At 38.7% G+C, this 12,574-nt stretch overlaps 1 protein-coding gene across 3 annotated transcripts in view; it reads left to right on the forward strand.

Moving 5' to 3' along the window:
• LOC111260153 (copper-transporting ATPase 2) overlaps positions 1-12,574 on the forward strand; it is a 34,339-nt gene that overhangs the window by 19,986 nt on the left and 1,779 nt on the right. For all 3 annotated transcript variants that reach the window (XM_022832684.2, XM_086968152.1, XM_022832683.2), the window contains 13 exons: positions 80-245; positions 481-763; positions 3,357-3,417; positions 5,653-5,795; positions 6,090-6,260; positions 6,967-7,128; positions 8,248-8,502; positions 8,774-8,985; positions 9,306-9,456; positions 9,932-10,141; positions 10,513-10,860; positions 11,630-11,927; positions 12,276-12,481. In XM_022832684.2, the coding sequence (XP_022688419.1) occupies positions 80-245; positions 481-763; positions 3,357-3,417; positions 5,653-5,795; positions 6,090-6,260; positions 6,967-7,128; positions 8,248-8,502; positions 8,774-8,985; positions 9,306-9,456; positions 9,932-10,141; positions 10,513-10,860; positions 11,630-11,927; positions 12,276-12,481 (2,666 nt within the window). The remainder of the gene's footprint in view (positions 1-79; positions 246-480; positions 764-3,356; positions 3,418-5,652; positions 5,796-6,089; positions 6,261-6,966; positions 7,129-8,247; positions 8,503-8,773; positions 8,986-9,305; positions 9,457-9,931; positions 10,142-10,512; positions 10,861-11,629; positions 11,928-12,275; positions 12,482-12,574) is intronic.

The following is a 12,574-nucleotide window of genomic DNA, read 5'->3' on the forward strand; positions in this document are numbered from 1 at the left end:
GTTCAAATGTAAATTTTGGCATTCGTTTTGTTTGTTTTGATGTTCGCACATTTTGTTGATATTTTATTTAACTAAATAGGTGTGCACCACGTAGAAGTGTCCCTCAGTGAGAAAAGCTGTTCGGTATCGTTCTTCGACTATAAACTGAAGCCGTTGCAAATTCAAGAGTATATTGAGGCAACGGGTTATAGCTGCGAATTAATCACTCTGGAAATCCCACCCCAGCTTAAGTCAGCTCTTTTCCGGTAAGCGCTCATAAACTAAACTGCTACATACCTTCAAGTAGCTATCGTAGCATTGTTTTAATAGCTATATAGATTTACAATCATTTTCATTAGAAACACTGCTTTTTATGTATTTGAAGCTTTTGGTCTTTGGTCATTTGTATTATATACGTTTTATTATGTTACTATGCGTATTTGTACGGCCCTAACTCTGTTCTGCTGTGTGGCATAAATATTTATTGTTTGATAAACTTAGTGTCATCGGAATGTCATCTCAGTCGTGCGTAGGTCACATTGAGGAACAACTGGCCTATCACAAGGGTGTAGTGGGCATAAAGGTATCACTTGAGCTGAACACCGCCGCCGTTGTTTTTCTGTCACAAGAGACAGAAGCCGAAGATATTCGTGAAGCTGTCGAACACCTGGGATACAACTGTTCTCTAATTGAAAATCTTGGCGAAAAAAACGACGATCTTGCTAGCGAAACTGAAAAAGTAACGCCAGATAATAATGAAACAAGCCCTCTATTAAAAGCCAAGGTTAGTAGTAATAATTTATTGGTATGTTTCAAAATAATAACGTTTTTATATCTAACAAAAATGCAGTACTTCATTTAAATTTTTACAGTTTATTGTATTGTGTATTTGCCGTAACTTTCTACGGCCTTCTCCTTTCTCTCACTAGTTTACCCAATCCCGCTCGAATTTCTCAGGGTTGCTATCGAAAAGTTTGTAAGTTAGTCTCATTGTAACTCGACTTCCTTCATCGCAAAGGTTATTGACAAAAATTTCGTTTTATAGTGATCAGAAAAGATGATCACGCTGTGCGCGCGCAAGGTTGAAAAATATCATATATGCGGAAGAGTGTGCTACTGAAACTTATCCAAAGACGGCTTTTGTTCTGTTTATTGGATCTCCTTCCGATAGACAATATCGTTAACTCGGTGTAACTGGGTCATCTAAAGATGGCTTTTGTTCTGTTTATTGGATCTCCTTCTCATAGACAATATTGTTAATTCAGTGCAGCTGGGTCATACAATGATACTTGTTGAGACTTTTTTCAAGGCTTCTCTCAAGCACTTCCCAAAGTATACGACTTTCTATCCCAGTAAACGCGAATTTTTTTTCTTCTAAAGGGTCATGCTTAACTTTGGGCTGAGGGGTATCTTTTTAAACTGTCATTTCTTGATCTTCTTCATGTTGATGTAGAAGCACTTTTTGTTATCCGCAAGATTTTTCTATAGGCCACTCTGGCTGTGTTGTTTTGTGCCGGACGCGTGTTGAAAAATAATGAAAATGTTGAGAAATTAAGAAAAATATGATCAATCAACACCCTGAGCGCCCCATGAATTAATAAAAAAACGAAAAATAATTGCTTTATTTTTAATTTTCAATTAATCAGTTCAATTAATCAGCACGGTGGAGTAGATAATTTCTCAAAAGTGTGACTAACGTGCATCTATTTGAGCGTGTTGCCATGCTAACCATAGCCAGCATGCACGCTGCCACGCTGTTCTAAATTGGCACAAGTTATTTCTAGATTTAGGGAATTAGGGGTGAAAGGCAAAATGGATTTGGAAATGTAGGGTCCTATTATTAAAGGCTGATCACTGCTCGCATGGTTACCATGCCGTCTCATAGGTATGCTAGAGAAACCCCAGCAAGATTTGCTGCAGCTAGACTTTTAATACGAGCAAGTTCTTGATGCTATACCCATAAATAAGTCGTAACTGATAATGCTAAAAGAAGACAAACAAATGCTTCTCAGAGGTAAGTTCGTGTTGTTACAAAACACCCGGTACCTATTCTAAAAGGCTGTTTGCTGCTCAATCGTGCTGCCAAAAACATATGATTATGTGTCCAAAGTTGCTTTTGACCTTCTGCTTAGAAATGATTACGTATAAGGTTGTTAGAAGGGCTTTAGTTTACTTTTATTTACCTTCACTTACCATCGAAAGACAATTGCTTTCAACTAGTTGTAATTTTCTGGTGGTAAGCAGTATCTTTTTCCCTTAAATTTAGTTTCCAAAAATGAATGTTTATAGCTAAAAGGGCATATTTTCCACACTTACCTTATTTTGCCCTTCGCAAAAGTCAGAAAACTAGTTAAGAAACATGGAATATTTGTTTCGTGCGTAGTAAGTACTTACTTGAAACGACTGCTTGAATGTGGTTTGATATGTTCAAGGATGGAATCCTGAGCCTGAGGAATATAACCCACCCCCTGTCACTCATACGAGGCCCATGAGAACCGCAAGTGATAAATAATTCCGTGAATCGGCCGAAAAGATGCGCTGAGAACTTTCGGCAATATTGAATACCGAAAAGAACGAGCACATGAAAGTATGGCTTTTTACTGGCTCCCAGTACCTCGCCCTGCACTGAGCAACATGCGCCCATAATCAATTTCGTAGCAGAATCGTCATAAGTGATAGAAAATGGCACCTCCGCGTCAAAATCAAACAGAGAAAAGAATTGGCAGCTTCGGGAGATAAGCCTAAGCTCCGATAAGCATATCTTCATAACAAAACGATCATGGATTTGGTGCACCTAAAACGGCCATTTATACCGGAGAATGCTCCAGGAAAACAGGTTCAAATGCATCAAATAAACGAGGCTATGCAACAGAAAGGACTATCGGGCTTAATAAAGTTATACGTCTTTGCGACAATGCTAGACCATAACAAGGCAAACATCGTTAAAACAAACACCTTAGTGGAGGTTGTTTTGTACTTCTTCCTTTTTAATTAACACCTATTCTGGTCCTTGACAATTGGAACCCATAACAAAAACTGATTAGCGAGTTTTTTAGTATTACACTTGAAAATTTCTGACAAGACATGGTATCTTAGTTGATAGACAAGAAAGGATCGTAGGATTTTTAGAGAAACACATTTGATCGTTCCATTGGCCGCTCAAAGATATGTTCTCCGATACGCCTATAAGGCCGAGGCATTGCCTCGAGCTAGCAACATCCACAGAGGTTATTTGTGCAATGTGAAAATAAATTATCTATGATATTTGATACCTTATTTTCTCTAATCGAAGTTTAACTTAGGCTTCATAAACAGGTGTTAGGCGTAGCCACCGGAGATGCTAAATAGATTGCACTGTTTGCCTATTTTTTCACCAGAACGATACTCGCTCATATTCATCTCAACGGAGCCTCGAACTGGCTCTCCAGAAATCGATAGGTAAGCACTTGTAACAATATTACTAATTAGTTACGTATTTTGTATTTAATAAATCCTACTTTTATATATTTCTATTTGCCATAAGAAAATGGCGTAAATTCGGTAATGTTCATATTTTAATAGATATTACTTCAATTATGTTGTAAGCCTTTCCATGGAATACCAGATATCTTGCACCTTTATACTGACATCGTTCTGAACTAACACTGAAGTGAGGTGACCGTTCATTATGAAAATGACTGTTTTTAAAGTGACCCTCAAAGCAGACTTGCGTTAAACGAAGTTTCATTTTAGAATTTCTCGTATTGCAAATGGTCGAAATAAGCGGCGAAAGAAAAGCGCATAAGGATTAATATTTCACGGGTACAAAAGATAAAAAACGTGTGGGGCAAATAAGCACATCGTTTTACCTTTCTTCTGATAAGGCCACATTTGTGATAGGATTTCTATCTAGTTACAGGATTTAACCTTGAGTACACAATAAACCTATGCGTTAGACGCATGCAATAACCATATTCAAAAACAGGCATCGTTTCTACGATATGGTTTCTTGAACAATATATGACATCGTCGTTTTTAACGATCGTTATCTTTAAGAATCTTCGGCAATTTCGCACAGCCTGCGATAGTGTACAGTCTAATTTTGAAGAGGTAATTTGTTGATTCAAACACCAAAGATGACAGGCAAAGGGAGAACAGGACGTAGAATCAGCTTTAAATTTCAAGAAGTTCAAGACTCTGGTACGTCTGAGACCGAATAAACTAGATGCGAGTACGTATAAATTTTCTGCCATGCGCAATGAATATAATGGGCGTTGTGTTGAGGCGGGCAAAATTTGACGACGAGAACGGGCTGTATTTGGTTGACTCATAAGGCCCGGATACGTGCGATGTATAAAGTCGCTCTTATCACGTAATGTCTCTTTTGGTGTTGTACCAACCTTCAATGTACAACACTCGTAGCGGGTCACTTGCTGACTAAGCACCATTAATACTCTTTAACATTCGTTGTTTATTTGAACTAGTATTTAAATTGTCGCTTACTTAGCATTACCCAAAACTGGTAAAAAAGCTTTTTAAATGGACGTAACCTAGCTTGGATAACATACTTTGCTCTCTTTATCTCCATTGGTAGACTTCGCCCGCAGTGGCCAAAAAGAGCAAATTCTGCACATCTTTTACCATGCGAGGCACAGACCTTTCGGTTCACGGCGAAACTATATGATGCGAATGTAAGCCAGCTTTACTTCATGAAAAACCTTCATATATGCATTCATATAATATGAAGACTGAAACTTCAAAGCAAGGAAGGCACTTGCATGCGAAGCATTTTCTGTTTATAGCATTCTATATTTTGTCTCACGATTGAGTACGGAAAATTCCACCTGAGCGCCAATTAAATTATACGCGATGTCGACAAAGCTAACTAAATGTTCTAAACCTTCGTGTTGATTTAAGGCAGCGTAAGGATTTTTGCAGCCAAATCCTGCGTGACAAATACAGTCAGGTACAATTGCATCTGAGCGATTTGATTGATGCTTATTCATCTTACGATCACATAATAAGTTTTTTCTATCTTCTTTGAAAAACGGCCCTGACGCTTGACCAAGCCGATGCGAATTTGACCATTGCTTTCTGCAAAAGGTCCTGCATCTTCTTTGCTAATCCTAGCGGGCATGCCCTTTAACCGGTACCTTTGAATTGTTCATAAGGGAGGTACGTATTCCAGTTGCATAAGCACTTTCATTAGTATTTTTATTGTTAAATAGAGTAAGCAAAGAAAAGAGTAATACCAGAGCTGGTCAAAATGGCTCACGTGGCGTGGTTCACCTGACCTCTCTGAAGAGGGAATGCAAGCATCAAGCCGAGCAAGTCCTTAGGTGTGCCTTGGGTAACCTTTAAATTAAAACCTTTAAATCAGTAAGAATAATTATTGATTCATTACGCGATAAATGACAAGTTCTCATGAACTCAAATTTCACTTAATATTCGTGTTAGAATAACGGTAATGTAATTTAAAGTTAACTTATCATTTAATCTGTGTTTAGAGAAATAGGAACGCATGAATCAAAAAACAAAGTTAACTTAGTATATCGACATTAAAATTTCTGCATTGGACATAGGAAGCCCATTGCAACGACAAGATGAATGAAAGTATCATCTGAGTACACATTTCAACGATCGCTATTAAACGTAATGAAACAACAAGCAAATGGCGTCTATATCTTATTTCAGAGCATTTAAGCAAATCGAGCCGCGCCTCATCGCGCCATACTCTAGTCAATGTCGAAGCAGCAAATCTAGAAAAAGCCTTTTTTACCATTAAAGGGATGACGTGTTCTTCCTGTGTGTCCACCATTGAGAACAACCTCAAAAAGGTAACTTTTAATGACCGATAAGCTATCTGCAAAAAACGTACGACGTCCTTTTAGATCCTCTAGCTTACCCACTTATTCGTTTCGGTTCATAGATTTCTCTTTCCTTAATCTTTTTTTAGTGTTAGACCATGTCAGCATATTAAGATCAATAGATTAAGGGGGACATTAAAGGCGCATCTCCTTTGCGGGCAGTTGTTGCGGTCAGATGCAGTGCTTGTCGTGATTTTACCAACATAGTTCCTACAAGTACTAAATGCCCTACGTGCTTGCATCTGCATTTAATTTAATTTCTAGATTCGGGGTATCCATTTCGTCCTCGTGGCACTTTTGGCAGAAAAAGCCGAAGTCCGATATAATCCTGAACTGATTTCGCCAGATGCAATCGCAGGAGCCATAGACTCAATGGGTTTTGAAGCTGAAGTACTTGCCGATACCCAGTGCCCTCCAGGACAACTTGTAGTTATGGTAAGTCGATTGATGCACGTCTAATTTATGCAACTTGCTTCCCTTCTAAAATTAAAAAGAAAAAAACAAACTGTTGATGACAAGTGAAATAATAAACGTGTTGTGACATATAATATTACATGGCGGGATTAAAAAAGCGATCACTCGCTCTGTCGACAGCCATTTAACCCGGTAGTTAGAGAACAGAAAACATTTCCCCAGAAAGTCCTTATAAAGAAAGTGTCCTACATATTTCTCTACGGTGCAGCCACGGTGAAGTGTTTTTCATTGCAGTTAAGGTTTTTATAGGAACGTAGTCAAAGCGTCCATGTTACGCTGATAATCCCGCCTCTTTATCGAACACAAAAAACCTTAATATTATCAAGAACTCCTTAATTTAACTAACAACACAACGTATAATATTCCTACTCACTGCAACTAAAAAGCAAAAGATTTTTGTCGAACGCAGATCTTGTATGAATAACAGATATCATATGAGTTATTCTTGTTAGTGTCGACGAAGCCTTTTTATGTGCAAATGCAGTCATTATATCATACTTATTGCTTCGTGCAGTAAATACATTCAAATTGCATTAAGAAAGAAAGGGCTACTTTACCTTGCCATTCCAAACGCTCTCTACTCGTTATACAGTAAAATGTCTCCGTGATAAGTGTTTTTGTAATGGTAGTTGTTGTAATTAATAGAATCAACATTAACTTAATACAGATCAAAGGAATGACTTGTGCTTCGTGCGTGAACAGCATAGAAAAAGCAGTATTTCGTATTCCTGGAGTGACTAGCGCAAATGTAGTACTGAGCACCCAAAAGGGCACTTTTACGTTCGATGGTGACGTTGCTGGCCCACGCGCTATTGTAGAAGCCATTGAGGTAAGTGTTATTGGACTTAAACTCTTCTTCCATGATCTATTCACAACATCGTAGATCAGGCCAAGTCTGCTTACGTAAATAGAGGCTGTTTATATTTACATATAAAAGAACGTCTGCTCCGATCATAATGGATAAGATGAAGTTTAAATGTATAAATAAATGCGAGTAAATGAATCTCTTCCGTTTGTGGCGGTTTTCGTTGTAGCTCCATATACACAAACGGGTTGCATTAAAATGCGGCTCCAACAGATACCCTATGGTGCTGATTTATTATTAGGTGACTACTGTATCAACGTGTTTGTTGCAGAATAATAACATTTCAAGCAAGCTGCTTGCATGCCTTACCTTAGACCATGATCGGTCACGATTCTGCTGAACTCTAAAAATATCTCGAAAAAGTCATTAGAGAAAGGGTCAGCACCCTTTCCATTAATTTCTGGCGTCAACAGCTGCTTTTACTCCTGCTGCTATGTTGTGCCCTGCCTATTTACCTGGATGCATAAAAAAAAGCCGAATAATAAAGGTCATCGCTGCATGCCATGGTGTTCATACGTGCAGACCAAGCGAAGGGCCTGTACCAAATCTGACGTGAACGGATCGGACAGATATTCAGGAGAGTACAGTTTGGTATACATGGATGCTCGGTTTGCTGATGCTGCACCTTCCGTCATCAGTGGGGCTTGATAGGTTACGGCAAATGGTCTGCTCGTACTATTGTACGACGCGATAGGTGAAGAATGATCGTGCGATTGGGAACCTCTCCATCTTAGCATAGGAAAAATAGTTTGACGAGACTAGCCAGTGGAAAGATGCAAGAGTCTTTCGTGTGTTGGATAAATTCGACCAATACACGCTACTGTAAATGTTCTTCATATTAAACAAATGTTTATGTGGCGCTTTACATTCTTTAATGTATGCAGCGCAAAAAATTCTGACACAAGTATTTACGTGGTATTTTGGAGAAAGCCATTTTGGTACACTGTCAGCCTTAGGATACGTTACTCTTCAGTGGGTACGAAATTCTGTGCAGTTAAATATCGTGATATCATTCCTACATTGAAGTTGTCTTAATCTAATCAAGAATTTACTTGTAGATTTGGTTTTGCTTTTAACTCATAGGGGGCCGGTTTTGAAGTCCACCTTCCGTCCAGCGCGGATACCACTATAGCGGATCGATTAAGCCATCGCTCCGAGATTGAGAAATGGCGGTCGGCCTTCCTTGTCTCGTTATTATTCGGAGTACCAACGATGGCAATCATGATTTTTTACATGGTAATAGCCCCTCAAAATGGAGGTGGCCATAAGCAAACGATGATTACTGAAGGTTTGTCTCTAGAGAACCTTCTCCTCTTTGCGTTGGCTACACCTGTTCAGGTAAGGAATACTCTTTGATGGCTCTTTGTTTGACCATGTTGGCTTTATAATTGAAATGTAGTGTTTGTTATTTAAAACAGACTAGTGTTGTGATAAATATCTGTATACAATGACGCTTCGCAAGATAATCTATATATAAATATATTGATGAAAAAATAAAGCCAGGCCGTTCTTGTCTTTCCTAGTCATTACTGATGCCCTTGGTCAATGCATAGTTATTGCTACCTTAACATAACATTTCACACGTTGCATCTTTCCATTGCTGTCTCAGTTTATTGGAGGACGACATTTCTGCTGTCCTGCGCTACGCTCGCTTCAACATGGTGCGGCCAACATGGATGTTCTTATCGTGTTGGCAACAACCATTTCATATCTCTACTCAGTTACGGTTCTCGGAATTGCGATGGCGACAAGGCAGTCTATGAGTCCTATGACATTTTTCGACACCGTGCCGATGCTCATCGTCTTCCTTTGCCTTGGAAGGTGTACAACGGCAACTTAATAAGAGAAATTATGATGATGATTAATTAATAACAATGATAATTAATAATTAATGTTATACGCTTAACCATGTTCTCATGACACAAGGCATTTTCATTTTCCCACTTTTTAACTCGTCACCATTTAAATTTCAACGATAATTTGTTTGCGTATAGATTTTTAGAATTTTAGAAGAAAAATGGCTTTTAAGTATACTGTCAGACCTACAAGAGTGGAGGTGTACTTAAATAGTTAACAAGAAAGTCCATGGCCGTTTCGGTTGTTTGTGCTAAATCGCTTATTAACAATGTGGTACCCGTCAGATGGATGGAGAGCGTAGCAAAGGGTGCCACTACGGAGGCGCTCACAAAACTCATTGAATTGGAACCCACTACAGCACTTCTGGTCAGTTCGGGGAACCATGAAGAAAAAGAGATTAACAAGCAACTGGTAGCACGTGGCGATCTAATCAAGGTAATTGATTTTAGTCAAACGAAAGCTGACTGTAACGAAGAACCGAAAAGGTGTCGTTAGCATGTTGCACGTGCAGTCTTGTGGATTACTAATTCGTTGAATAAAAGCAAATGTTAGCAAATAAAGCCTAAAGCGGGTCTTTCCTTCCAAACGTTACTAGTTACATGCTCTAAATGTGAATTTAGATGAACATGACCTAATCAGCTAAATGAGTGGAAGATCCAAACTGAAACACCTTATTCAAAACAGCTTTGCAACGATTCACCGATATACTCCATCAGTCCTGCCGATTTTTCATAAAACTTTCAAATAATTAAAACCTTTAATCTCTCAGCGTTAACGGAAGCTATATGTGCTTGGATATTCATTTTGCTTAAGTACATATTGAAATTGATCCAACATTTAGCGTATGCTATGATTAAACGTCATAACGCCTTGCGAACATAACATATAGCAATTCTCGCTTTATTTACAGGTGTTACCAGGTGCAAAGGTGCCGGTTGACGGTTGTGTCGTATCCGGCCATGGACAAGTGGATGAGTCCCACATCACAGGCGAATCTTTACCAGTCGATAAAAACCCTGATGATATAGTTTTTTCAGGCTCATTGAATATTAACGGAGTGCTTCTTATCAGAGCAACTCACGTGGGACAGGACACGACCCTCGGACAAATAGTCAAACTGGTAACTTAGAAAATATAAATATAAATAAATTAGATTAAGTAATTTAGTGTTTATAAAAAAGCAATCCATCGTTGGAATTAAGTCATTAAAACTATTGGTGGCATTCATTTATTTTAGATGTATCATAATTCCAATATACCGTTTAGTCATTGACTTAAACCAATTCATTAAAATTTCAAATATGTCTATATGTAGTATGGCTTTTTCGAGTACTTTTATGTCGTATGTAGGTACTATTCAAGAACTCTATTGTATGGTGATCGATGATTTTCACATTAATAATTACGAACTAATAACGTTATATCAATGTTAGAACATTGCGCTCAAAGAGCTATCACTTAAAGCATCTCAAGCTTCGTCATAATTTGCAGGTCGAGCAAGCTCAAACGTCAAAAGCACCTATTCAGCAGTTGGCAGATAGGATAGCAGGCTACTTCGTGCCAGCCGTTTTTTCGTTGAGTGTGATAACTCTTGGCGTATGGATGTTCATTGGTTTCACCAAGGTTGACATTATCCGTTCGTTCGTTGGAAAATATGAAGGAAGTGACTTAGAGGTGACCTTGCAGTTTGCCTTTCGCTGTGCTATTACTGTGTTGAGTATTGCGTGTCCATGCGCACTTGGCCTAGCAACTCCAACTGCTGTAATGGTCGGGACTGGTCTTGGAGCCAAAAACGGTATTTTCATTAAAGGTGCAGAGCCGCTCGAATTGTTGTCACAGGTAAAGTATGCCATAAGAGGTAACTTCACTCGTTTCAATTTAGCATGTTTCAAATCAAATTGAACACATTACAATGCAATAATACTGAAATCTGCTTCAAATCTTTTATCGAAAAAGTTACTGAGCTTTTGCGCTCCAGTGAAAACATGTAAAATTGATTATCACGGATAATACCAAAGTTTAAAAACGAACCGCATGCAAAAGTATCCAGCGCATTGAGCTATGCTATTACTATATTGGTAAACCCATTTATGCTGGCAGCAGATATGTCTTGTCAACTTTTTTTAATCAGTCACCCACCCACTTTCTAGGATGATTTAATATATAAACACAGAAGACAAGGAGATGAATTCGTCGAAATTCACGACAGTAAAATTATGAGCAACATTACTGGTATTTTCGGGGATTATTTTCTAATTCGACTTGATTATTTATCGCTATGATAAGCATCTTTAATGCATAGATGTTGATGCGCCGACGTTCCCACCTGACAAGCACTCACATAACATAAAGATTTATAGGTCTGTGCGCTCTATTCTGTTTTTCTTTCTGAGGCCTACGAAACGTTTTCACTCTGTGCCATTTCTCACCATGTGGTGCTACATAACTGGTCGTCCGAAAACACCGCCCTCGAGGTTTCTTGTACCCCTTTTAAAAAAGTTCCATATGATTTGAGTAATGCCCCTTATATATATATATATATATATATATATAATTCGACTTGACTTTTCTGCCCATATTTATCTGTTGTTCATGCAACGCGATTCAGGTAAAAATTATTGCTTTTGACAAAACGGGTACCATTACCGAGGGCAAAGCATCAGTCACAAGCTTCACCAATTTCTCTGCCGTGGTCCCATCTGGCCCTTTAGTAGCCCTTATTGGAGCCGCCGAATCTAACTCCGAGCACCCGATCGGAAAGGCGATCTTTGCCTTTGCCGTAGATCAACTTAGTGAAGAAGAAAAAGAGCTTCCGAGATGTGAGAATTTTGAAGCAACCCCAGGCTATGGCCTGCAGTGTGAAATCGTCTATGATTCGTACACAATATATCCAAACGAAACCAAAGGTAGGTACTCGATTTTCCATAAAGTTGGAGCTAGTTGGAAGATGCTCGGTATACGTGTTAATGATTACATTCACTTTTGGTTCCGTTGCAAAGCATTCATCAGATCAATATGTGTAGTATTATTCCAGCATCATTAGCATAGTAGTGCCATCTTGTTGACGACGGTGCTCCCTTGGCCATGGTGTTAAAAAACTAAGCCCAGTCGTTTTTGAACAAGCATCGGCATATCGCAAAAATGCTTTTAAGAAGTGTTTGCTTTTAAAAAATGCTTAATTTACTTAACTTACTTAACGCTTAACTTTTTTCCTGTTCTTTGTATTTTCCTTGAACACTACCGATTCGGATCAGATATTATTGTTAAGGATGATGGCTCTGTGCTAAGAAATCCGTTAAAAACGGGACTGGGAAAAGTTAATCGAGTATTAGTTGGTAATCGCATGTGGATGTTGAACCACGGAGTGAAGATCAGTGGTTCGCAGGACAAGGCCCTCGAAACCTGCGAACTTGAAGGAGAAACTGCTGTTGTTTGCGCGATAAATGGAGTAGCATTAGCGGTACGTAAAGTTCATCGGAATTTGATTGCTATTCTGCCAAAGGTTCAATGATTATAGTAACTAGACTCTACTGCTCATCGGTTGGTATTAACC

Source organism: Varroa jacobsoni, unplaced genomic scaffold, assembly GCF_002532875.2.
Source record: "Varroa jacobsoni isolate VJ856 unplaced genomic scaffold, vjacob_1.0 scaffold_404, whole genome shotgun sequence".
Lineage (NCBI taxonomy): Eukaryota > Metazoa > Arthropoda > Arachnida > Mesostigmata > Varroidae > Varroa > Varroa jacobsoni.